Source organism: Balaenoptera ricei, chromosome 12 (assembly GCF_028023285.1).
Source record: "Balaenoptera ricei isolate mBalRic1 chromosome 12, mBalRic1.hap2, whole genome shotgun sequence".
Taxonomy (NCBI): domain Eukaryota; kingdom Metazoa; phylum Chordata; class Mammalia; order Artiodactyla; family Balaenopteridae; genus Balaenoptera; species Balaenoptera ricei.
Window position 1 is genome coordinate 8,550,749 of NC_082650.1, and position 27,986 is coordinate 8,578,734.

General features: G+C 46.0%; 1 protein-coding gene across 2 annotated transcripts in view; it reads right to left on the reverse strand.

Annotated features, from left to right (window-relative positions):
- Positions 1 to 27,986, reverse strand: part of FNDC1 (fibronectin type III domain containing 1) — a 97,745-nt gene that overhangs the window by 53,512 nt on the left and 16,247 nt on the right. Inside the window, exons 2-4 of one of the 2 annotated variants that reach the window (XM_059940899.1) lie at positions 18,110 to 18,304; positions 15,692 to 15,778; positions 15,198 to 15,266 (exon numbers count right to left, since the gene is read on the reverse strand). The exons of the other annotated variant lie outside the window; for it this stretch is intronic. Coding sequence (XP_059796882.1) covers positions 15,198 to 15,266; positions 15,692 to 15,778; positions 18,110 to 18,304 — 351 coding nt within the window. The remainder of the gene's footprint in view (positions 1 to 15,197; positions 15,267 to 15,691; positions 15,779 to 18,109; positions 18,305 to 27,986) is intronic. 2 annotated transcript variants of the gene reach the window in all.

The window sequence follows — 27,986 nt, forward strand, 5'->3', positions numbered from 1 at the left end:
AAAACAGGCTTTCCTTGTCTTTATGGTGAATCACTAAGAACTAAATACCGCTTTCTGGCCTTGATCTTAATTTCTCTTACATGTCCAAGTCCTGCCCCTTCAGACAAACCCAGCTGCTATTCCCCATGTCTGTTGTTGCCTTCCTGCTAAATGAATCCATTTAGAGAACTCTTCTTACTAAACTGAAAATCTCAAGAATCGCTCTAGGCACTTCCCTGGTGGCTCAGTGGTTAAGACTCCGCACTCCCAATGCAGGGGGCCCGGGTTCGATCCCTGGTCAGGGGACTATATTCCACAGGCATGCTGCAACTGAGACTCAGCACAACCAAATTAAAAAAAAAAAAAGAATCTCTCTCATTGTTAACATACTCAAGGCAAGGCATTCCAGTGGCCAATACTTAGTGTTCAACGTTTTGCTTTTACATCAGTTTAGAGCTGATAAGCTTGGGAACAAGGGCTATGGACCATGTGACAACTACACTGCCTGGTTCTGACAGTGGGTCACATTCTAGCCCTTTCTGGGGATCCAGTTACCTCATGAGTTTCCGTATATCAACCCCGCCATCAGTTCTGACTGATTTTATTAAACTGGAAAATTCCCACCTAAGCTAACATTTCAACACTAAGACAAAATACAAAAACAAACGTCATGAGTTAGTGAGTTTCAACAGCACAGTAAATAGCCATTGGAGATGGTGATTCCGAAAAGCCAGACACCTGGCTCCAATGTCTTAAATAGGAACCAAAGGAATATCCTTTTGAATATTAGCTGGAGCTATCTAATCAGTCACTGGGCACCGCCATTCCTAAAGGCTACTAAGAGAATACCATACAATGGTTCAACAAATATTTTCCCCAGTACACACAGTAGAGATTACTGAGATATTTTTTGTTTTTAATCCAATAATGTAATCAATGAACTAAGTATACAAAACTTTGTCTTGCACCCTGGTGATGTGAGTGTAACCACTTTCGCTGGGGTTATACTACAACAATTTCAGTTTTATTCCAAGTTAAGGGATAGGCTCTCCATTTCAAGGTCCAGCCTCTGTAAAAATTAGGGACCACCAAGCAATTACGGAAATGACAAATACGCTCATCGCTATAATTCAAAAGAAAATAATTTGCCCAAAGTGTTCAGTACCGATAGTCCAAGTCATTAATGGCACAGCATTGATGAATCGATTAAGTTCCTGTATTAATCCTATGAGTTGATTACTCTTATGAGTTCCTAGTGGGAATCTCTTGTTACATACTCATAACAACGCAACATCCAGTGTTTCTAGAAAGGTACAGGCTGGCAAATCTTGTTAAGTGTTGTGGGTGACTGTGGACATGGATTTTCTCCATCAGCATGTGTCACTGCTGAACAGACTTTGTGTGGGGCTAGGGTAAGAATAGTTTTTTAAAAACAAATAGGGAAAATATCTTGTAAAAACCACTTATGGAAAGCAAAATCTGGAAAAGGAGCAGCATGTTTAGTCTCAGTGAAGCTTTGGTTTGGTTTTTGAAGTTAGCACATTTTTGGAGGACATTCATCAGAACAAAATACACAACCGAGTTTAACTTTTCAGGAATGGCGTTTGTGTCATTTTCAGATTTATGCAAAGTTATGAAATAAACTTGACATGAGCCATAAGCAGGGGAATAGAGGTCGAGAGAAGAAATTCTAAAGGAAGCAAAACACCTTGCTTCATTCTCTTTACATCTTCTAAGTCATGTTTTACTCTGTGTGCCCCCGATACAAACTATCACCACCCACAAAACTGTTTTAAGAGAAGGCCCTCTCACGAGTGACGCCACAGCCTCTCCGAGGTAACCCCCTGAGGTTGGTGTTTGGTTCCAGAGTGTCCAGCTTTGGGCAGGGGTCAGGGCTATGTTTTTTAAGAAGTCTATAAGGTGAAAATGATCTCTGCCAACAACATACGATGTTTATTTTACTTTTAAGAAAAGCTCATACCTCCTCAAGGGAACCTCAGGGACACGGGGGCGAGAAATGACTCCTGTTCAGGCTGCCACAGGCCATTTGCTCTGCTCATTTTCCCAGTGGGACTGGGAACTTCCCCCCAACCAACCTGGCTACCAGAGCCTATCTCCCCAGGGGCAGCAGTAAACGTGGTGGGTGTCCACGGCGCTGTCACCGACTTGACCAGCCTCAGGGCTGCCCTCCACAGCTCTCGTTCTAACGCCCCGTGGGACACAAACACGCTCCCCTCCATTGCAGAAGGCAGCACATCCGCGTGGGACTTCTGGGATGATCTCCAGCAAAATGGGCAAAGCTACCGAAAACACACGCCTGGGTCTCGCAGGAGTCAGCTACAACATAAATTACTGACCAGAGGTGGCATTCCCCGCTCTGTGGCTCTGCCCCTGTCCTGGGACCCTGCCAGCCTCCCATTTTACAGTGGAACCAGCGTCCGTGGACAGCGCGCTTTTACTGGGGGACCTTGGGGAGTGTTGTCGGGCTGGGCTCCAGGACAAACAGCCCCTGACACTCAACAGCAAAATTCTGAACAAACAGTAATAAGGAAAAAGACCACTGGAATGCCCCAAAATGACAGGGTCCCTGAGGAAGAGGAAGGGGTGAGGTTCCAGGAACAAGGAGCTCGGTCCCAGACGGCACAGGTTTTTGCCTGAGGTTCTGACCCACGCCAGGCCCACTAAACGTCGGCCACGCCACCCCGTCAGACTGTACAGGCTTTCCCCCAGGCTCCAGCCTGCTGTCTAACCCTCCGCACCAGGGTTCGAGGACGAGGTGAGGCCTGCTGAGCAAGCTTTGGGCACAGGTCTGAGGCTAGTACAACCAACCACACTGACTGCTCTCTACAGAGCCTCCCAGTTTGTCACGAGCTCTTGCATGGTTCATTTTAATTGTCCTTCCAACATTCCCCAGGTGAGTAGGATCAATGTCATAATCCCCACGAGAAAACTGAGGTTCTAGAGGTGAAGTAACAGACCCAAGGCCACACGGCTAAGTGCCAAGCAGCCACCTGAATTCAGCCACTGATGCCAAGTTCCCTTCTCGCGCACCTACGCCCCTTCCATTCATGCTCTCCCCTCACCCACGAGCCATCCCACCAAACACCCAACCTCTTCTGCTAATGAATGTGGGACAAGGGTTCTGAGCTGGACAGGCCCCCTTCCGAGTGAGAGCATAATGCCTTGCACAGTAGGCATTACATTTGCATGTATGCGTTCTTTTTAATGGATCAGACAGTATACTCAGCAGGTAGCTAAGGAACCAGAGAAGGCCCCTCCCCCAAGACTGTCCCAGACAACTGTCCCCAGACTGCGCAGAGGCCACTGACTCTGGAAACCAGAGTGAGGTGACAGTGTCATCCCTCAGCGCACAGCCCTCCATCCTTCAAATCTCTGAGTTTAGAAAAGCCAACCACAATTTTTTTCAAGTACTTTCAAATTTTCTTTCCTTTGAAATTCTGGTGATACATACTTTCAACAGCTTTTATAGATCTTTTATAGATAATCTGGGAGTCCTCTTTTAGGCTGATGCGCACATGAAGAAAAACTATTCATATGGTTCAAATTCATTTGCAAAGAGATTATCTGTTTTCTCTAAGCCGTATGTGATAGCCTCACAGAAGCCTTCTGAAAATTTTCTAATAAATCCCTGTAAATCTTTTATCTTGAAAACAGGAAGTCACAATTGCCAAGGGTAGTCAAGTTCACATCCACTAGTGCCGCGTGTATTTTAAACTTGGCAGGACACACTCCGTCCATTGCTCTGGGCACCACGTAACCAGGTAGATGTTGCACAGAACGGGTCAATCACAGAAGACCTACAGTGATTACACACCGTACACTAGGCAGGTCAGCTGGGTGAAACAATTACCGTGTAGATTATGATAAGTATCCAAAAACCAGGCACAATTAGGACGTCTCTCCCAGGACTTCCCTGGTGGTGCAGTGGTTAAGAATCCGCCTGCCAATGCAGGGGACACGGGTTCGAGCCCTGGTCCGGGAAGATCCCACATGCCATGGAGCAACTAAGCCCGTGTGCCACAATTACTGAGCCTGCGCTCTAGAACCCACGAGCCACAACTACTGAGCCCACATGCCACAACTACTGAGGCCTGCGCACCTAGAGCCCGTGCTCTGCAACAAGAGAAGCCACTGCAATGAGAAGCCCGCACACCGCAACGAAGAGTAGCCCCCACTCGCCGCAACTAAAGAAAACCCGGATGCAGCAACGAAGACCCAACGCAGCCAAAAATAAATAAATAAATAAATGTATAAAAATAAATAAGTAGAAGAATGTCCCTCCTGATTTGTGTCGCCAGCTATGCAAATTGGCAAGTATTCTGAAATTGGAGGGAATTAAAATCTGTTTTTATCACAAAGAAAAAAAATCCAAAATTCATCATGACGCTTTGCCCGTTTACAATTCAATGCTAGTTAAACGTGTAGCTTCTGAATTGGGCTTCCACAGGCTCAGAAGCAGGGGTCTGAATCTGCGTCTACCTCTCACTGCCTGTGTGATTTTGAGAATCCTCCCCAAACCTCAATTTCCTCCTCTGTAAACTAGTGTCTAGCACACTGGGTTTTGTAATCGAATCCACGTAAAGCATTTCGCATCGTACTGGCATCTATCAAGCACACATTAAGTGCCTGTTGTGTTTGTGGTCGTGATAAAAATGAAATCGCCCATTTATCAGATGCAGTGGATGGGTGGGGGGCTCCTTCCAGAAAGTGAGCTGCGGGTGTATTACAAAGCTTTCCGTGATGCCTGACGCACAGTGGGCACTAAAAGAATGGGTTCCAAAGAACCAGACGTGAGCAAGAGAGACGGACTTATTGCCAAAGCCTCTACAAACGTGAGGCTGTCTCCATCCAGGTGACTTTTTTTGCACCATAAGCGCTGTTCATTTTCCTCATCAGCATCTCAGTTACCAGTCACTCTGAGCGGGTCCCTCCTCTTCGTTGGCATAAAAGTACACGGCCACTGCTGTCTGGGACCGCTTTCCCTGGACTGGTCTCAGCTAGCAGGACATTCTCGTTTTCCAGGAGAACGTGAGGGATCACTCAGTCTGGAGCTTCGCAGAGTAAGTGGTCTGTCCCACTTACGGACCAACCTGACTCCCACTGTGCTGACCTCCAAGCTTTGAGAAGATGGTCCTTACCCTCATCCCGGGGTGCTCACTGGCCTTCCACTCGCCCAGCCTCTGCCCCAGGCAGCCTCCCCGCCCTCCGCAAGCAGCAGACCTCAAGGCCACCAGGGACACTGGTCTGAGGGCGGGCGGGGCGGGATTCCGGCCCACAAGGCGCTGTCCTCAGGCTGTATTGTGCATCAGAACACCTGAGGGCTTGTGAAAACACACCCCACCCCCCACGTCTATCCGTCTGGGTGAGATTCCAGAGCTTGTACGTGCTTTTGATGAATAAGCATGATTAGGAAGAGGAGAGGGGGCAGGAGAGGGGGAGGGAAGATGCGTTAGAGGAGGTGACACGAGCAGTCTCAGCCAGAGGAGACAGACACGCGCTTTGCGGCCCTCACTGTGAGTCTGGGTCCCCTGCCCCCGACACCGGGGCAGGTCGGCAACACCTCACAGCCTCTGTCTGCCAAGGGCTCCTTCTTCCTGGCTGAATTCTGACACATAATCCTCCTGCAACACCTCTGATGTGTCCCAAAGCTCTGCAGGACCTCAGCACATTTAATGATGTACCGAGCTGTTGTCTGTTTGGACAGGCCCAGCTATTTAACAAGGAGAAAGGAAATCTCATGGCTTCATTTTGGAGTGTCTGTCAGAGTATCACCAACCTTCCTAATCTATTGGATCCCTACCAGGTAAGTCATCTGACAAGCGTCCTCACAATAACCCAATAAACACCCCACTGACAGACAATAAAAGTGAGGCTCAGAAAGATTAAGGGAGAATCTTGAAGCTGGGCAGCAACAGGCACTAAGCTGGCATTGGAACCCAGGTCTGTCGGAGCCGTAGCCCTGGTTCTCTGCACTGTTATTCCGAAACTCACGGCGGCTGCAGAGTTGGTGTCGCGAGCAGCGCACTGTGGCAGAAGCGTGGTGGCCGTCTGGGAGGGGGTCCCCTTGGTGCCTCACAGACACCTCTGGTGAAGGGCTGGTCTGCAGAGCTAGGCATCACCATCGAAGACTTTCACGCCGTGAGTACCCCTGCTTCAGAAGATGCCAGCTAAGTTCCTTCCCAAGGGCCTGGCTGCTCTTCAGGAAATGTGGGTCCATTTGTTCCGTCAGGATCCACTCATCACACTATTCCCCTTACATTTACCCGTGGTTCTGTCTCCAAGGAGCGACCATCTGCTGAAGAGCCAAGTACGTGGTCAGCTACCCCAGTGGCCTGGCTGCCTGACTCATCCCGGGAGGCACTGTGGACACCAAGGGGAGAATGAGTGTGGCAGGCACGCATCTCAACGTCCTTCAGAGACACCAGAACAGCACCCCGAAACCATCGCCTGGAGTCAGTCCATCGGTGCTGCTTCTTGAGGGGTTGGGAGAAGAGAGAAGGTCTTGAAAGAAAAAAAAAAAAAAAAAAAAAAGAACCTTGATCTCCCCCGAGCTAATCAATGTCAATTACTAATAATGTTAAAGATTGGGGAAGCCTTTCATAAAGCATTTAAAACTAACTTTTAATACCGACAAACCTAAGTGCCCTCAGTTTAAGATTTCTGCCGCCCCCTGTCCAGGTTTCACAGAGACTCCTCTTTCCTGCTTCCTAGGATCATGCAGGGACAGACAGGCTGTCACCAGATGAGGAAGCCACAGGGAATCCTACTCAACGTGGGGTGTAGAAAGGGACGGTGCAGTCAGAGGCCAAACCCACGGGCTGGCACAAGGCTGCCAGCATCTGTGCCCCCAGCGGGGTCCTCAAAATCCAGCAGGACTGTCTCAGAAACAAAGCAAACGCTTCAACCACCCCGGGACCACTCCATTCCAGCCATGTTGTTTTGTTTGGCTGTTTGTTTCACAAAAGCGCTGGCTCGCTTTACCCCTGAACAGAGCTCCTCAAACACTTCACCAACGTTTATGTAACAGCGAAGAACATGAGCTCAAGCCCCAGAAGCCTGGAGCATGGCAATTTAGCCCCAATCTCGGTTTTATCTCAAAATTGCATTTGAATTTTATAGACTACTCTATAATATTTTGGTGTTTGTTTTAAAGTCAAAAATAACATTTTAAATGACCGGCCATCAAGAAACCACTTCCCGTCAGATCTGCGTCGTTTATCTCATGCCTTCCCAGACTCCTAGCAGTGCCATGTTCCCCCGAGTTCTGAGAACCCAGTTTGAGAAGCCCCAAGAATGACCGGTATCTCAGCAGCTTCAGGATGTCATCCAAAAATGTCCATCAGTGGCTGACTCTGACCCCAGTGGTGCTATGAACGTCAGTGAAAATTACACCATCAATGTCACCGCACAGGACTGAGGCTGCAAAGGCCAGGTCGCCCCAAGATGGCAGCCAGCAGGACATTAGCGACACAGGCAAACTCCGCACAAGCTGGCGATGAAGCCGTGCTCTCCTACCAGAACAAGAAATCGGCAGTCCTGTAACTGTTTGCACGGACACATCCCTCAGTCTTGCAGATCATAAGCCCTTTGAGGGGCGCCTCTCCCTACATTAAGCCAATAATTTTTCTCCACCACCACGAAGGCAGAGCTAAGGTCTCTGCGTCCTACTCAGGGCAGTGGCTCAGCTACAAGCCTGGAACAGTGACACAGCTGTCGACGTGCTCGGCCACCTGCACCAGGGCCTAGGGTGAGCCCTTGCCTGGGCCCAGCTCACTCGCTCCCCATCCCCGGCCCAGAGCCCCCCCTGACTCAGGGTGGAAGGAAGGATGGGGAGCTCCTGCAGCTGACCTGCTGCAAAGCCTCCTCCATGAGGGATGTGAAAGCACATCATTAGAAGCATCTGCTGGACCCATCTGGTGGTGCTTCAGTTTTCAGCCATACTTCCTGAGGACTCAAGAGGGCCACAGAAAGCAAAGGAAGCAATCATCCTTTCCTGAGCTCCTTAAGGGCTGAAATGCGGACATCTGGCGTTTCCTCACCCCACAGCGGACACAGAGCCTGCTGGTCGATGTAAGCTAAGAGGAAGGGGTGTTAAAAATTCTGAGAAAAATTATTCAAAGCTTGTTTTTGGTTTGGTTTGTTTTAGTCTAAAGCTCTTCTGCATTTGTTTCATTTGGGAGTAGGATACTCTGCAATGCAGTTGTTTTCTGGGTATGAAAGACCTTTTTCTGTTGAACGGCTATTCATTATTTCAATATTTAGCGCTATCCAACATGTCATTTGCAAATGAAAGAGCCAGTTACAATATATGAATAGGCTGACAAGTGAGAAAAGAAAGTGCTTTCTTTCAGGACTGACATCTTCCTTTGCAGGGAGCCTATATTAGAAGCTGCAACCCTCTTCAGTGACACCACTGTCCCTCCCACCCTCTTCTTCACTCAGACATCGAAAGAAAAGCCGGTGACAGATACGCAGTCAGAAAGTGGCATCCAGCCCCCAAGATGCTGGCCTTATTGGGACGTTAGATTTATTAACTACTGCAGGTTCCTCTAAGACTTGACGGCAAGGTCGGCCGACATTCCATTCAAGGCCACACACGTGGGGACGGTGGGGACAGTTCATCTCCCCAGCTGTCCACAGCCCCTGCCCCGCCCACTCGAAGCAGCCACTCATCAGCCTCTGAAATAAGCGCCCGTCCATCGGAGGAAAGGGCCTCTCTCACAGTCGCTCGTTTCCTAACAATTCACTGAAGGGAAAATCTGTGCACAGATATTTACACTCATCAGTGTAGACATGGAGATGAAACACCGCAAAATGTGGGTTTCAGCCCTGCTGTCCTGGAAGGCTGCTCACCACTGCTGCCTCTTCCCGGCAGCTGGCCGGCGCTGAGTCCTTCCCACGGCATTCTTGTTTGGGCTGAAACTCCCGAGTTCCCACCCAAGAACGTCTGGCTAAGTGACGTTAAACAGCTCTGCACACAAGCCTCTACTGCCTACTTTTTATGATTAAAGAACAGCCTCTAAGGTTGGTGAAGTCTAACCACATTCTGATGTGAGAGGCGGCTTTGAAACAGGCACTCACGTAAAGAGACCTGAGCCCCAGGATGAACGTGGAGGGAGGTAAGCCCACAGCAGGTGGATCTGACTCTGTCTCCACAGGGCGGCCAGCCCTGAGGAACTCCAATCTCCAAATGCATTCAACGCCATCCTTCCCCCAGGCCCCGCCAAGAAACAGGGGGCAAGAACTAGGATCTCTGACTAATGACAGCACCACAGAGTGACGACAAAGTGGCCTGCCCGGGGCCAGCCCCAGAGTCAGCGGCTAAACGAGACGGGGGTGCCCGACCTCCTGACACACTGCGCAGCCTCCAGAGCACAGGTGTGGAGAAGAAGCAGCCTCCAAATTTATTTCACTCAACAAACATCTCTTGAGCACATACTATGCGCTTGGCCCAGGCTCTGGAGATACAAAGATGAGTATATCATTGTGCCCTGCCCCGGAGGAGCTCACCATCCAGGCCAGGAACCACAAACCAGGTCTGCCCTGTGAATTGCACACTTAAAAAAAAACACTAATAATTGCATGAAAGAGCTACTGAAAATATAATGTCACAGACATTATTAATTCCCTGTGGGCCAAAGAACTGTTAAATTGAAACCAGTGTGTGCAAAGAGGACAGTCTTTGATTCATAATTAAAAAGTTTGAACTGGGCTACACTTAAAGCTCAGGTCCAACACTCTGCAGCCCCAGGATCTGGCTCCAGGATTATCTGACGACCGCCCAGGGCGGCAGTGCTGTCTGCGGTTCGCCTACTGCTGTACCACACAGGCTACTCTTTCCCAGAGTCATGCACACACACATCAGTTTAAGTGAGTTAACATGACCGGCTCCTTGGCTCATTTGGCAGAATGCCTGCCACTAGCATCCAGAGGAGGGGAGGGCGCCACTTCCAGTGTATCACTGGAGACAGTTCTTTATCCTGGGCACCTTTGTGTATGCAGTCACAAACCCAACACCCAGAAACTATAATTCAGTGTTTCTTCCTTGGCTCATACGCTTCCTGGATTTGCTGACCTAAGACACTCCAAGTACGGTGGAGACCAAGGCAAACAGCCATTGCTCAGCAAGGCTTCCCAACTGCTTGCAAAGCTTAGGATCGCTCATTCAAAGTGCCTTAGTGTCATTAATGCGTGAAATTTCAAAGCTGAAAGGAAGCCTAGAACCTTAGAAGGAAGCTTAGAACCTGAGAAGGTTCTTAGAACAGAACCTGGAGCCTTCCTGGGGAGCCCCATCATTGTATGGCTGAGGGGCTCAGAAGATCAGCTCTCACTGTTGGCTGAGCCTGAGTCTGGGCTGCAAGAGTGTGCAGTGGAGATGATTACGGTTTGATGGATTAATTATGCTGTAAGTTAAGAGATTAGGGAAGGAGCCCATCTCAAGACAATGGGTTAGAATTTTCAAATTCCACATCAGTCACATCTATATAAACAAACTAGCAAGAAAATGTACCTGGAGATGGGCGCTCATTTTGATGAACTACTGATAGAAAAGACCAAAACGCATGCTCGGGGCATGCCTTCCTGATATGTCCACAGACATTTCCTATGAAAGGAGTGCCAGGGAAGAAAGGAAAGAGGCCAAGCTTTGGTTTTCAGGGTTTCATAGTTTCACTGTTTCAGTGTCAAATAATTTGACACCTGTTCAAATCAGCTTTTGAGTCAGTTCCTATGGGGGAGGGGAGGCTCCAAAGATGAATCCAACCCCAGAACAGCCCTCGGGTCTAACCACGCTTGCAAAGAAGCTTTATGTTGTCTGAAGTCAGCCTTAAAGAGAACAGCAACCTTTCCTCAGAGCCAGGAGGAGGGAAGGGAGCCGTGAAGGCTTAGAAGTCAAGAGAGGGAGGACAAGAGATGTCACCCTGATGACCTTTATTTCCCAGGGAGGCAGGAAACAAGGTTACTTGCTAGAAGTGAGAGGAAGGCAGGCGGAGGAAGGAGCCTGAAGAAAGTGGCCAAATGTTGGACTAGCCATTGTGGGAGAAAGAAAGGAAACTGAGTAAGGACAAATAATTGCCAAGCAGAGCCAAGGGCCCAGATGAAGTTAGAAAACCAGCTATAAGAAGCTGTCACAATGCGTATCAGCTTAGCTCTTTATTTCTCCCACGAGGCTCAGCAGTTAGCACGCCGGAAGGAAAACCAGAGAGCTGGGGGGAGTGGGGTGGCTGGCATGGCCATGCTGACACGAGTGTGGTTGAAATGCTGGGGACCCAGATAAACTAAGCAAGAAATGAGCCAGGAGACGGCTTCTGGACTCTGGAAAGGGGAAGGGTCTACAGACCCAAAGCCTGATTGGCTCTGAAACAAGCTTCTGACATGAGGGCACTGAAGAAGTGAGATGATGGGGAATTTCATGACTCTAGATTGTGGAGGGGAGCAACTTCATCTTAAGTGACAGGAGTGAGAGTCTCCAATGGACCACTGTCACGGAGGTGGATGCAGTCCAGGACGTAGGTGCGGCGAGGCGCATGATGAGCCAAGTGCCCTCAAGCTACCTGGATTCAGGGAGCAACCTGGGGATCCGGGGGTGACTGTGATAAGGAAAGGAAGGGCTGGGCCACAGGTATCATGCCAGTGCTGGTTGCAAATGGCCTAAGAGAATTGTGAACTCTGTGCTGAACTTGAGTCTGAGCTATAATTTAACTGTAAAAAAAAAAAAAAAAAAGTAGTAAGCTTCATGAACTAAGTATAATGTAAAGAAAATATGAGGCATAAATCTGACTTTCATTTTATGTCTAGTTTGGGTACCATAGTTTAAGGAAAGCACAAAGGACTAGGTTTTTAGAAAACCATAACATTATTAAAAATACACGGGATCCTACTGAGAGCTAAAATTTCCCAGATGAAGAGCTAGTGAAAGCAGATGAATTGCCCTCCGAGTCCCTGGGCTGGCTGGAAGCAGAGGTGGACCGTGGTCCTCATCCTGGACCGTGGTCCTCATTTTGACTCCCAGTGCCTGGCTCTGCACAGAGCAGATTACCCAGATCCCGTCACAGGAAAAAAAGCTCAAACAACTTCAGAAAAGTCTGCAGGAAAGCTAAATAATAGGATTCCAATATGTGAGGGGACTTGCAACATCTCTTCCCTGGGGACAAAACAAAGGGAGATGGGTTTACATCTCAACAGGAGAGATTTTACATTTACATACTAAGAACACTTTCTAACAAAAAGATATGAGATGAGCTACCCAAAGAGGAAGTCTAAGCTTCTGCCCTAGGGTTGCATTTTCTGAGTCCTGAGAGTGTCCACATTTGCTTGAGTGACCCTCTGAGAATCACTCAGGTCCAGCCCACCTCCAGGACTCCCTGCACGTTTTTCCTCCCCTCTTGTGGCTTCTCAGACAGTCCCCATAGGGTCTCAGTCATCTTATCGGCACCTCCCAGGCTCCGCCACCCTGCTTGTTCTATTTCACAGTGCTGTTGGTTTTTCAAAGAATTTATGATTATGTTACAGGCTAAATTTTGTGTCTCCCCACCCCCCAAATTTTTATGTGTAAGACCTAAACCCTAGTTACCTCAGAATGTGACTGTGTTTGGAGACTGGGCCTCTTAAGAAGTGATCAAGTTAAAATGAGGTTATTACTAAAGTGGCCCTAATCCCATCTGACTGGTGTCCTTAGAAGGAGCAGAAATTTGGACACACAAAGATACCAAGGATGCACGCCCACAGAGGGAAGATAAGCCAAAGAGAAGGACCTCAGGAGAAATCAAATCTGCTGACACCTTCATCTTGGACTTCTAGCCTCTAGAACTGTGAGCAAATAAATATCTATTGTTTAAGGTAACCAGTCGGTGATATTTTGTTATGGCATCCCTACCAAACTCATACACGTTGTATGCATTACTTTTTGCTTACAGGTTTATTGTCTTTCTTTCCCACTAGAATACAGTCTTCATTAAGGCCATTAAGGCCCTTGTCTATCTTACTCACTATTGCGTCTTTTGCACCCAGAACTCTGCCTGGAAAGCCGCAGGCCCTGAATGAATGAATTAAATAATTAAAGTCCTATTTTTAAGTAAAGACAATGAGGTCAAGATAGATTCCAGCCAGCAAAGGAGGCCTTCTGAAATCTGAACTGAAACCACTGTTTCCAGCAGAATAAAAGAACGGATTTTCCTCTGGTTTCAAATAAACACCGGAAGAACGTGAGGTATTACTGATCAAAGCACTAGAGCCAACCCTTGGGGCCTCACACCAGGTGCAGATGCTAATGTCTGCGTTTCTAGGACAAATCCCTTACTTTGCATGAAGATACCTGGAATTCAGAATAGTACTTCTTTTGTTTAACAGCATTATCATATATTAACAATTTTCTCAGAACAATAGCATAGCGTATTTTCCAGGCCATATTAAAAAAGGTACAGATGCATGTTGATCCCTTATTGATAATTTCTCAAAAGTTATTTTTATTATTTTCATTAACAATGAAATGTAATTATTTTCTGCAACACTGTAACCAAGCCTATGCATTCTGGATATGCATTTTTTTAAAGTTCTGCTTTATATCATATACTGCAAAAGGTTTTGGCTAGCAATTTCTTCCAGCATCTTTTTTAACATAATGTATGGCAAATACAGTGTTATGTATTTTAGCAGAGCATTCTTTGGCAACTAGGGCCTACAGAGGCTCCTGCAAAGAGAGGTTAAAGGATCTCACTGTCCATAAAACCAAGAGTGAGCTGGGGCATGACTGTCTGTGGTTCCCAGTTCCCAGGGTTTCTGTCACATGTGCTTACTCAGAAAGGACACACACACCCACTCTCACACACACACCTGTTTCTATTAAAGAAGGCATAAGAAATTAACTGCTTAAGAAAAAGTAAGAAAATTACTTGTTCTAAAACTGCCATTCAGAAAACTCTATCAGGAAGATGATAAAAATAAAATGGTTATTTAAAATACAAAGTATGAAATTCAAATACAAGGCACAGTACATCTGTCAGTAAAAGGTTTATGTCTGCCTGTGAATGTTTACATGTGTATCTTTAGGGGTAGACAACCTCTGAAATAAACATCCTTTCCTATTTTGCACATTTTCTAGGTGTACTACCTTCTTGACTCTTTCACTGTCAATGTCTTCCAAGGTTTGATCCTTGGCTTCTACTCTTGTCTCTCCTAATTCTCACCCGCTCATCACTCTCCCTCCTTTAGTTCTCACTCTACAGCATGACTCCTAAACCCACGCCTACCTCTTGCTTCTCTCTTCCAACTTTCAGGCCCTCATCTCCAATCACCTATAAGACATCACCACTACATCCCCTCACGTCCAACGTATTTAAACAAGAACATATCACCTTTCCTAGAAATCCAGTTTCCTTTTCTGGTTGTTTTGTTCTTCCACTCCCTTTTTGTATAAAGCAGACTTTGAAAACTGCCTACACCCATCAAATCTGACCCGAGAAGCAGATTAGCGTTGTTGGTTTCCACATACTCACCTTCCTCTCAACAACAATACCAGATTGATGTATTTAAAAACACTGCTCCTTGCCACACTGCCTTTGGGACATCACCCAACCACACTCTGAAAACACTGCTTTCATTTTGCATTATCGTTTAACCATTAATCAAATATATTCATGAAGCACACAGGAAATGTCAACACTTCTCTCAACAAGTAAAACAATGTGGCCAGACAACATCAACATCCAAATGATAAAACACACATATATACAAATATGGAGCAGAGATGGAAGGCAGGTTATCTAACATATCACAAAATATCCCATGGATAAGAAAAGAGAGAAAGCCTTGATGCAGCATATTAGCCAATAAAAGCCACTGTTTGGTGGGCCCCATTCATTTCTGCATCCACAGGTAGAAGAGCTGTAAATATCCTCATCGGGCCAGGGCTGCCATCTCAACCACCATATTTGCCTGTGACCAGCACAACAGCTTCCCCAGATGTAGACGAGGACATGCCCCCACGCCAGAACACGGAAGAGCAGTGAGGAGTGAGCAACACGGGCTGCAGTCTGGTCCACCCGGTGCAGAGCGGATCGACCAAAACTGTGCGGCATGTGTGTTAGTTTAGCGATGGGAACCAAATGAAGGTTTGTGAGCACATGTGTGTGTGACAGAAGCACAGCCCTCTTTTGAGATGGTGCTTCAGTGAAGACATGAACCGAATGAGCAAATAGTACCTGTGACGGTTTCATTAAATGGTCCTGGACCCTTAATGGGAAAACCATCAATCTTGATCCATTCACCTCCTAAATTAGGAAAATGTAACTTGATAGTTAGAAAGGAGGACTGTTGGAGTGCCCACATTTCAGTGCATCCCTAAACGCATATTTCAACGGTCTCTTCAACAATCTTCCAAAGGATCTGCTCAGGCCATACGAGTGACTAGGTCCCTAACCTGTATGGACAACACACATTTTTGGTCTTTTATACATAGTTTACTGTAATGAGTACTCTGAAATTTAAGACAAAACGCTAATAGCCTACATCAAAATTACTTTAAAAGAAGGGATAAATCTCTCCTAGTTTTCAATCTTTCGGCTTGCCATACAAGTCTAAAAATTTATTGTTTGGGAACTCTTTAATGATTCTAGATTTGTATTGACCTGATGAAGCAAAGAACCTCCCAATCTAAATCACAAAAATACAGCCTCCAATTCTAGATAAGACTTACCAGGCAGGCTTTCAGCTCTGTAAACTGGACGGCTCACTCCACTGTTGTTTTCTGCAGTAACCAGCACAAAGTACACTACCCCCGGCTCTGAAACATATGGTTTATATCAAGCCACCGTTTCAAATCTCCAAGAATGACAATTTAAGTCACCGTCTTCCTTATACCAGTTATAACCAAATATAAAAATCTGAATTAAGTGACTAGTCTAACTATAGCTTTCTCTCTTTTCTTTAATCAAAATCACTGACATTCATCCCAGGCAACTGAAGCACACCTGACCAAAAGAACACAAAATTTATTTAATACAAAGTATATGACATGTGTAATAAACCTGGATTCATGAACAGTCAACAAGAAAAGCTTTTGCGTTTTTTTTTAATGTGAAATCAATGGAGGAAACAGGCATGCACTGTCCACTAGATAACTGGTTTAACCCACAGTGTTAGTAACTACAAAGAATATTTCCCAGTGGAAACTCCAAATGGCAACCTCCAAAAAATAGTGAGAAAATTTCAGTGTAACTCATAAAATTTAGTGCATGGGAAATCTTCATTGCAATAAATAAAGCTACATGGAATTTTCCTCTTTTCATAATAAAATATTTCCCTTACTATGTGTACATGCTGTCTTTGACTATTTCAACAAAAATCTAGAAAAACATTTCCTGGGATCTTGGATATGCTAAGCTTGAAATAATTGGGCTTCACTTTTTGACGTGCATCTACAGGTCAAGGACACACAGCGAAGGTCTCTTTGGCTGAGATCCTGAAGTTGCTGGGACGCAAAAGGAAACCCAGACACTGTGTTACAAATTGAGGGCACCCTGAACTTGCAGCTTCGAAAAGCAAAACTCTAGTAGTGCTGGTTTTCCTCCAAATGAACTATTATCTTATGAAAGGTAAGTGAAGGTGCCAATTCCTGGAAGAGATGAAAGTCTGTGGGCATTTGAGGGCATGAAGCGTTGGAGAGGTAAGAGCTCTGTCAAAGGCAATAACATTAATTGCATTGCTCAAAGTGAGGAGAGTTCCTTTCACAAAACTTCAGTTCTCAAAGCCAGAGGCCCAGGGGCGCCACACATCTGGGACCCCTGCTACGCTCAAGACTGGTCCGCCTTCTGTCTGACCACGGCAGGGCCTGGTGGCATTGAGGGTTTGGCACGACCTGCCGGACTAACTGGGAAATGCTCTAGGTTCAGACAAAAAGCAAAACCAGGCTTCGCCAGGCACTTTCTCTCTTCGCTCTGAGCTTATTCGTATTTCAAAGAAATTTCATCAACGTTGTCTCTGATTCTGTTCAGTTAACTCATCAGAAAGATGCCGGGGAGACACTCTCAGTTTGCAGTGTGTTCTAGGGCTTTCTCTCTGCATGTTTTTCTTCTCTGCAGCAACCCTAACAACCCAAGGGTTGAGCAAGCAAATGTGACGCTGCTCGTGCCTTTGGTGGGATAGAAACTCCAATTAACCTCACGGTAGGACTCTGTGGGGCCCTAGTGATGTGGAGGAGATTCAGATCCAGTGAAACGTATGTTTTGCTGGAACCATGAAGACGGGAATCTGTCCCTCTTTGTCTCCCCTCCGTGCACTTTCTGCTCTGCTGCCCAGAAAGCTTAATATCACAGTGCAGGAGGCGGAGGAGGAGTCAGTGTACTGGATGGTGACCAGGAAACTAAGAAGCCACGAGCGGGTTCTGATCCACTGAAGGAAGGCAGCAGGACGCTAACGTGGCCGGCGGGGAACCTGGTTCTCACAGGTGCTGACTTCTGTTACTTCCTAGGATCCATCTTAAGGTTGGGCCATGAGATGACTGTAGAATAAACAGGGTTTCAGGCCAGTGGGACCAAAAAAGCAGAAGATAGAGCATCCACTGGAGGCAGCTCAAAGCCTGAGTTCAAAACCACCTACACCTGCGCTTATAAAAGAATATATTTAGGCAAAATGCTAAATCCCCCAAACTTCCAGAATCAAATCTAATGGCGAGAAATGTTATATCTTTGAACCACGTGTGGCAAAGCATGACACATCACACACCCCTACAGGGACATATTACTTGAGTAATCCCTAATTATAAAATGGTTTATCAATTAGAAATCTCAAGATCAAGCTACAGACTCGTCCAGTTGTCAAGTTGCTATGAGATAAAAAAGGGTCGACGTACTTTCCAAAAGCACATCCAGAAACTAAAAATTGTTTCCTACGTCAATTTGGAGAGAGATCCAGGAACGCTGGACTTCAAATGCAGGTTGGGGAAGCCCATGGGCAAGATGAAGGCTGTTGCTTAATAGCCTCTTGACTTTGGCTGTCCATCCCCAAAGAACCACTGGGTACCATTTTTGTCCCACAAATAGTCACCCTGAGAATGGAAGGAGAAGGTAGGTGTACAGTTAGTTCTGACCGGGAACAAGACCAGAGCGTCACTTACCCACATCCTCAATAAGGAAGGAGTGTGTCTCCGCATTCACCTTGATGTATTTAAGACTTTTCAGTGACTTCCCATAGGCAATGTTGTAATGCTCCACGGGTCTACTGGTAGCATCTTTGGGTGGGTCCCACGTGACTTTCAGGCCCATTTTAGTGGACAGCAGTTTCACATGCCTTGGCTTCAGTGGGTGGTCAGCTATGCAAACAGCGCAACTATCAACTCATGGGAAGGGCAGATTGGGAAAACGAATTTTTTCCAACGTTCTCTGACATGGTTAGCAAAAGAGCAAATGACTTTCAATCTGTCTGACCCTGAAGACTTTAAGTACCGTCACATTTGGACATCGTTACAGTGCGACAGCAAAACAGACATACCAAACCCACAAGCTTTTATGTATTTCAGGGAATTGTGGGTGGTAAATTTAAACCAAAAGAAAGACAAATCAAAATAAACTCTAGGTGTTCTCCAGCTTGATCATGTTGCCTTGCTAGTGCAAGATTAACAAAATAGTAATTTGACATATTCTCCAGAAGCATTCATGTATTAAATAACTTCTTAGGATTTTGCATGGTACAGCTGGACAATCTTTCAAACAACTCTGAGAAGAATAACATAAAACTCTCATGATCAGGAAGAATTTCCATTGTATCCAAAGTGAGATAACAGAATCATTCATTTCCACAAAGAAAACAAACCAAGATCAACACCTTGTACGAGAGGTAACCCGCTGGTTTTATCTGCATGTAGCTAATTTAAATGTTTCCATATTTTGTCCCAGAAGAGGAAGGACAAACTATTAAGAAGCACATGTTTATCTCCAGTTATGAAGTTCCAAAAGAGTGTTCTTGATTTTCAAAAATAACCAAAATGAAACATAACATTTTGTCAAACAAAATATCTCAGCTCATAATGTAACCGATATTGCAATGCAACATAATATAAACAGATGCTAATATTCACGCAACAGTCAATTCTAGGGCAAATCTGGATCTGAAACTGATTATTCAATGATGCAAGGCATTCTCAGGGGGGGCAAAGTAATCTTAAAAACCCAGAAACATTTAAACTTAGTAACATTAAGAAAAATGAATTTAGACTCTCATAGAAGAAGAAAGGGAAAAAGGAGTGTTTCGTGATAACATATAGATTGGTTAGTATGTGACTGTAACACGAATGAAGATTCTGAACAAAATAAGTATGGCTGATTCTAACGTATATCACTTATTCTTCCCAAAATTACCCTGCTGCCTCAGGAGTAAAGATGATAAAAGTAGAGAACTCCTGGGACCCCCCCACTAAAGAAGTTCAAGGAATGAAAAAATAGAGTCTGAATATAATAATTTTCGAGGCACTAGAGAAAGAATGTCCACTTTGGAGACAAACACACAGTGTCAGAAGATGAGCACGGACCAGACCCCAGAAAGCATTCCTTCCCCATTGTCAGAGGTGAGGGTCCTGTAAACCCGAGATGGGAGAAATCACAGACAAGAAACTTAACACCATCGGGGAAATTTTGAGTTGAGGAGACAATAAAGATAGCACACTAGTGAGTTTCTGGATATTTAAGATTAGCAATCATGGCGACTCTGCCATAATTTTCACTGACCCTTCCTCGCCTACGAGAAACTTTTCAGGATTTACTTTGTCTGAGGCCCGGAGCTCCCTCTCCTCAGTTTCCTTTATTTCTCCCAAGGCCTCACTACAAAAACCTCCCCTCCTTCTCTGCCACGTGTTTGACCCTTTCTAGTTGCAATCCCCATTTCCCACAATAGCAGAAATCATTCCCAGGAATCCAATATTTCACCCTGACCAAAATATCGGTGGAAACAAAGCAAGGACTCCAACACCACGAAAGGATGTTCATGGTTAGGTGATTCTCCTAAGGAAGAAAACAAATGAATGAATAAGTGAATAATGCTTTTCTTTACAGTTCAATTCCAAACCTCCCTTCAGACAGATGGTCTGAAATGTGAGACTTGCGAAGCCCTAACACCATCACATTTTCCTCTGGGTGCGAGTGATTCAATCAGTACACAACGGCCGGGGTCTGAAGATGATTTATATTCATTACTGACATCTGAAAAGAGGAACAATCTATAAATATGCTCATGGTTCATTCCTGCTCTGCCTTACATCTGTCCTTGGACACAACATGGAATAATTTCTAAGTCACATGAGAATCGCAGTCAAATGGTTGCATCAGCCCAGCATAGGGGGACATTCAAAACCTCAAGGAGCTCCAATAAGATGAGGAAAGTAAAGAAGAACAAGAGGCAAATCCCCCTGGGTCGCCAAAACCTAATGCACATCATTGCATTCCGCTTACCCCATCAGTTTCCAAGTGTGTCCATGCATGAGTTTGTTTGTTCTCCTCTTGCCAATGATCAAGTACCATCAGTGTGTCTCAACTCGATAACTGCCTGCATCAGCATTTGTGCACTAAGAAAAAGGCCATATGGTGTAAAACAACTCTAAAGTATAAAAATGGCAGAGGGAAATGGACAGGAAAAGAGGGCTTTTTGAGTGCCTACCAGCTGCCACCCTCTGCCCTGAAACTTACACTGCAATAGGTGCTCTTAACACACACAACCTGGGAGGTGTTATTTACTCCCTCCATATGGCAGATGAAGAAAGCAAGGCCTGGAACAGAGAGGTTAGGAGAACTGCCCAGAGTCACACAGCTGTGTGGAACAGGGGTGGAACCAAATGCAAATCCTGCTGTGTCCAACTCCAAAACCAGGCTCTTCCCACAGCTCACAGACCCTCGGACTCTGTCCCTGCTCATAAATGACCAATGACCACACTCATGCAAAATTAATTTAGGAAGCCACTAGTATCCTAAAACCAACTGTGAGGCTTCCAGCTGTGTTTATCATTTGCTCCACCATCTATCCCACCTCCCCACACGGTTTTCGCCTCTGGGGGGTACTCTGCCTTCCCCTACAGTCATCTTGCCTCCTGCTGCCTGTGTTCACCCTCTCCTCTCCCTGGAAGGAATGGAGTAAGTGAACAATATTTGCATTCTTATAACAAAATCTTAGGCCAAAGGAACAACTTTCTAATGGTGACATTTTAGGCCTTGGAGAGTTACCTAATAAAGGTCATTTTTGAACACGAAGACCTTTGGGGACCCTGAAATCATCCCTTAGAGGCAGCCTTAGGGTCAATCTGCTTGTAAAATCAGTCCTGAATTTAAGATTCTCCAAAGGCTTTAGACCAATGTACCATCCCCCCACCCAACTCCCCAACACACACAAATTGGGCCAAGTAGACAAAATACTACAGTGACTTAATTAAGCGACATTTTCATTCCCTGGATTCTCATCAACTTTGATATTTAAACTTGATTTCATTGTTGATGCTGCCTAGTCAACATCACCCATGCCTCAGAAAGGCCTGGACGAAAAGAAGAACAGGAGGGCTAAGTGAAAGGGAATCTGTGGTCATTCCAGGCCTACCCCTCACCCCCGACGTGCCTGAGCTCTGAGAGTATTCATCAAACCAGCCTCTATCTAAGGAAGAACCGTTCTAGGCAGGTACAGATCAGTGTGCATGAACTTGGATTACTTGACAGAAGACTTATTCTTGGGGCTAGAAACATGGCAGTTTGTTCTATTCCTGATCATCGTTTTGTAGGTCTCATGACTTCATTCCTTAAATGTGAAGTAGAGACATAAGGAGTGTGAAATTGGTTTCAGGGTCTGCAGACTGCATTCTGGGTTCCAGATCAGCATTCTGGTAGCATAAAGTTGATACATGACATACACTGGCTCCTTATTTATTTTTAAGTGTTCTTAGAAACTTAGAACAGACCCTCCTGTCTGCTAGATAAATGAAGCACAGAACCCTCTTGTAATAGTTTTCAGTATTCTCATCTGATGAAGATGATACAGGGGTATACTCTTTAAAGCCATGTATGCCCTGAACAGCTTCTCCAAAGAGAAGAAGGACACACCCAAAGTTAACAGAACAGGAATCACATGACCCAATACAGGGGATGTTGGGGGAGGGCACCTCACAGAGTGTGTGTGACAGGTTAGGGCTGTGACAAGCTGTTTTTTCATCTCCACAGAAGGCAAAATGAGGACGTGAGCTCAAGCTGCACCCTAAGGGATTTCAGAGGAAACAAAAAGAATTTCCTGTCCGTGTCCTTCCCCATCACCCCCCATTCGAGGCTGTCTTTGATGGAGACAGATGGTAAGGTGCTCGAGACAGAAGCAGCAGCCAGCAGAGTCTGCTATGACTTGAGCAATTTCATACCACGACAGAGTCATCCCACAGTTCATACCAGTAAACCTCATCCAGATTCAAGAATGTTTTACCAGGTACTGAGTGGCAAAATGGTATTTTGATGATATTTCAGATACCTGGTAATTGCCAAGCTAGACATCTCCGTGCCATGGCTCCCATGAGACCTCTATTGGTCCGTTTGAGAATGAAAAATAAGGGACAGTCAGCACCCAGAGTTCTTACTTTGGTCTAAGCTCCAAACTCCAGGTCTCACTCAAGAGGGCCCTAGCAGGCCAATTTGGTTGAAGGGTCCAAGTATGGCTCCACGTCTGTTCAAGGATGGATTTCAAGATTCCAAGGGCTCTGCAGTGTCGGTCCTCAGAGAGTCCGTAGAGTGGCCTCAAGGGATTCTCCAGGGCTGACGGAAGTCCTCGGGAAGGCTGGGTCCAGAGCTAGGTCCCACGGCCGGCCTGGTCTGCCCAACATCTACAGGGCTCATTTATCATAGTGGACAGGGCACAATCCCTCACCTGTCCCTTCCCCACCTCCCCACTCTGGCACCTCTCTGGGCATCGGATACTGACCACACACTCAGTACTCACTTAAATGGCTAATGGATTGAAGAGAAAGACGTTAGGATGGCTTAGACTAATGAGGTCAACCGAGGGTCCCCAACCCAAACACCTCCAAGGACCAGGAAGATGAAGCAAATAAGCGAAGACATATTAAGGAATGTACACTCTGACCAAAGGCACAATTTACTTTCTGGCACCTGTTGACCAAAAGGAATTCAGGATCCAGATTGTCCAATATTCTGGGGATTTTTTTCTAAGAAGCTAGAAATCCTGATTTTTGTGTGAAGTCTCCCAATTTTATACTAATTCACTTAAGTTTTAAGAAACACTATATGAAGAAACACACACACACACACACACACACCAGCTGGCCAGACTCAGTCCACTGGCAGCCAGCTGGTGACCTCTACCTTAACTCCAGAAGAAACCATGTAGTTGCTGATCCTGACAACTTCCCAATGTCCTGTGTGAATGCTGAGTCCCATGGGAGTCTGGGTCCATCAGTAAGAGCGCCAGGTCAAGGTGCATGCTAAAGTCTGGAGAAGAACCAGCACTAACCCAGCCCCTGAAGGCTTGAGGTACAGATCTGTTCAAGGACTCATTTCCCACCTCCAGAATTCCCTCTCTCTCCCAAGAGACCCAAAAGCTGTGAAAAAAACTTGCCTAGGCTCCAAGGAAGTAAGGAGGACCCATCTCAGGATGCGTCTAGGGAGGGGAGTGTGAGGTGCTACCTAGGCTTCAACTACTCGTACAGTCAATGACTTCCACATGCCCAGCTCTGCCCTAACCATCCCAGACGGAGAGTTCCTACTGCCTATTTGATAGGCCCACGTGAGTTCCAAACTGAGCGTGTTGAAAATGAAACTCTTGGTTCAGACTCACCACCCATCCTTAAGGGTACACACCTATCCGCAACAGCCGAAAATAAATACGTTCCTAGAAAGGGAGCTCTGTCAAGGGCTACTTCTCAGATTAAGAGAAGGAAAGTTCAGAATCCATTCATACAATGAATCAAGGATAAAAGTGATCCAAAAAAAAGGACACAATCCATGGGGAAATCCTGCTTAAGACTGTGATTCAGAATAGTAACTGGATCTTTCTGGATCCAAAGTGTTGTGTTTGTTAGTTTGTTTTGTTTTGTTCTACTTTTAAAAAATATCCTCCAGTTACTTCATTACATTCTCCAGACAGGCAAAAAGAGGAGGGAAGGGAGATGGATGGCAGACGTGAGGGAGAAGTTGTGAGACCACTATTAACCCGCCTGTGTGCTTCCTCTGTACCTGCTCCATCACAGCTTTCCAAGTTGACTGACTTTAGTCAAATCCGCTACACCAAAGCGTTGGCACACAGAGTTCAACGAATATCAGAGGAATGAATGAATACTTTGAGCTGGATTTACGGTCAACCTACCATCTAGAAACAGAACAGTAGCTGACAAACAAGCTCAAATCCTTTCATTCCTGTGACTGCACTGGACAGAGCAACCCCTCACAGAATCATCTAGACAAGGAGGCTACCCCCCAGCTGAGGTAGGAAAATCCACCGATAACATGGTAATTGGTAGAACCCAATATTTTCTGAGACAATAACTGATGCAGTCATTACAAGAAAAATAAATATTTCTTCTTCGAGTTTTCTACTGCATACTTACTGAGGGAAATGACTCAAACGATAGTTTGATTTGACTTGAAAATTAAATATGAAAAAGAGATTTGTATCTCAAAACTCACGGTCATATTGAACTACACAATTTATAGACTGACGTTAGATAGCAACAATGGACAACAATGAAAAAGGGTCTGTACGTTTCTCCTGAGCTGATAAATAACAAATCACATACAATTTTATCTCACCTGACTAAACGTGTGAAGGACCTTTTCCGTGATTTAAAGGGTAGGGGACAAAAGTGGTCCTTATGAACGTTTAAGCTCAACCAATTTGAGAAAGTAGACAAAGGAGTCAGAAATCAAACTATCAGGTTTATTACTGAGGAGGTTGCACTGGAGAAGGTGGGTCTAATGTGTGACCTCCATCATGCCTCCTGTGCCCACTCCCGTCCCCCCTCCCGCCTCCAATTCTGGGTGGACACAGCTGAGCCTGCAGAGCAGACCAGCTCAGGACCACTGCCTCACAGGTTGGGTGAGAGCAACAGGCCTGGGCCTCCCCCCAGCGCTCCCCATGGGTAGGCAGGATTGGAGCCGAATGCAGCCTTCCTACAGCAAAGCAGGCTCCAAGAGGACACCTGTGTGCCTGTCTCTTCTTATTCGTGAGTGCCACCGAGTAGAGAAAGTAGACCAGTGGAGACTGGGCTCTCACCACTCACCCCTCCAATCAGCACGCCTCAAGGAGGGAAGGGAGCAGGATGAGGACAGAGGCCAAAGCAAACATCAAGGGAGGACAATGGAAGTCCCGGAGCATCCCCGGAAGCTTGCTCCCTCACCCCACTGGGCATGACCTCAACCTGAGGTCAAGTGTGACTGCCTCTTCAGAGCGAGGGTCAGGACCACTTGCCCCCCCTTCAGAGCCTCCCCCAGTACTAATCGTAGGTGGGGACTGCCCCCCCCCCCGGGTCCCCAAAAAGCTCTGAAATGAGGAAGGCTCATTCTTTAACCAAGTCCAAAGCCAAGTTGACCTCTAGCCTGAAAATCCACTTCTGGCCTTTCCTATTTCAATCCCAAATTTTGCCCACCTCATGGTGTCCAAAATAGCCCACGGGATTTCAGCAACGAGATGAAATGACAGAATAAAGATACTCTGAAAATGTAATACTAGCAACATAAAAAAGTCCCCGTTTCAATTTGTCTCTCCTATTACAAAAGTCCCAGGGACAAGGTAAAGTCCAAGAGTGAAGGCTTCTCAGCCTCACAGCTTAAATAAAATAGAAAGATTTGAAGTCCAGATTGCTTTATTCCCTTACTTCTTATCCTGTTTAGCCTCAGCCAGAAGAGATTCATTCAAATGCCCAGAGGGGGTCAGGGTTCTCTCAGAACTGCAATCTCTGCCATCTTTCACTGGAATTGGTGTCGATTCTTCAGGATTCCCTGGACTAAAATTAATTGAATCCAAAGTCTCTCAGCTCCCTACATTCCTAAAGAGTCCTAATAAGACCCTAAAATCTCTGCAAGGCAGGGAACCAAAAATGTGCTGTGTGAAGGACACATATCATTTTTCTCTACCCAGTGAAGCCTCCCCCAATTCTCTGGTAACAGACCTCCGGTCCTGTGACCCAGCCAGCCCCCAAAACTTCACAGGAATTGTTCTCATTGGAGCTGGACCCTGAGCACTGCCTTTGCTTTCGGTTGGAATTGTGGGCGACCAGTTCTTGCTGTCACATGGCGAAGAGACTAGAGATGGAGAGAAAGAGTCTGGGCATCCCTAAGACCAGCTCAACCCCTGCCCTTCCCAATGTACGGTTCCACAAGCCATGAATTCTGGAATTTAAATTAGTTCAAGTTGGGTTTTCGCCACTTGCAGTCAGAACCTAATGGATTAAGAGCCTATTAATCAAAATCTTCTATGGAAGTCAAAAATAACTTTTTTGAAGCTACTCCAGCAGCCAGTACATTTGGTCACAAAAGGCTGCCAGTGCAGACACACCCAAAGAAATTAAGGCAAATACCAGCCAGGGATGGCCGCCATTCTTAGCTGAGGGCGCCCTGTAGCCCACCCAGTCTGGCAGTGGAGGCCAAGGACCAGGAGGGGACAACCTTGGTTAAGGAGAAAACCCCCAAAGGAATGTTAAAAGCTTTGGAAATAAACTGGTCCCTTAAAACCCAAAAATGCTAAAATTATTTCTTAAGTATACCAAGGATTGCTCTTTAATGCAAAAAAGACTTCATGTTTGTGTAAGTCTCTCTACTGCTTCTTTGTCTGAAATTCAAGTTTGACTTTCCACTGAAAACCGCCAAATACTTCCCAGACTCTGAAATGAAGAAAACACAGATCTCAGTGTAACCACAAATGTTTGACCAAAAATCCAATCGATACGCCAAAAAAGGTTAGGACGTACTGAAATTGCAGTGTAGCTTGGGGGAGGAAGCAATGTGATCTACAAATCTGACTATGATTCCGAGGAAAGCTGGAAAAATTCAACAATTATCCATAAGATACCAGACAGCACAGGACTCTCCAGAAATGCAGAAACAACCAGATGGTTGGCAACATGTGGGCAAAACACTGAAATGACTGCTTTTTAACTAATTTTTCAAATGGATGTTGGAATTCTATTTGCCAAAGAGTTATGACCCTTCCCTTCAAAAAAAAGGGGAGGGGGGAAGTGCGTGGTGTTTTGCAACTGTGCGAAGTAAAACTGATACTAGTAACATTTACAGGTGGCTGATTGAGTTTTCCACCTGGAAATCTGGGGTTGGGTAGACAGAGTCAGAGCATGAAAATAATGGCCTGGCTCCTCTTCTGACACTTCACGCTAGGCATGGGGTTCAACCAAAGTGTTCCCCACGGCTGGCATGGTTCTTTAGGTATAACTGCATAAAAAATGAAACCAAACTCTAGGTCTTTGGGGTCTTTAAACGTAAAAAACACTCCAGGGAGCTGAAAGAGCTTTGCAGACAGAACCTCTGACCCCACCACGGGGATCCACACAGTGCCGGCCTCACGCAGAGAGAAACACCAAGGCAAGCAGATGTTCCGGGTCCCTCGGGAGATCAAGGGTAGCCAGGGCTCTCCGGACTTTAACCCTGGTTCACATCCCTCAAAACCCAGTCAATTTCTCCAGGTTAATGGTGACTTACTGGATTCTACACTCTACCCCACGCCCCCAAATATGGCAAATATGTCCTGTCGTATTTACCTGGTAAGGGTGTATGTGAGTAGAGAAGCTAGAAGATTCCAAATGGCCCGGGCAGCTCTTGTGTGTGGCTGGAGCATCAGTCCGGGTTTCCTAATGACCAGAGGGACCAGCCGGGCCCTGGGTGCAACTGCACTCCTGCGCACCTCACCAGCAGCCTCTGCTAAACCCGAATTCCCTGCAAGGTTCCCGGCCCCTCGGGCATTGTCCAGTATTTTGATAACAACAGAGCATCATTTTATTCAGACGAAAAGACCAAATTCAT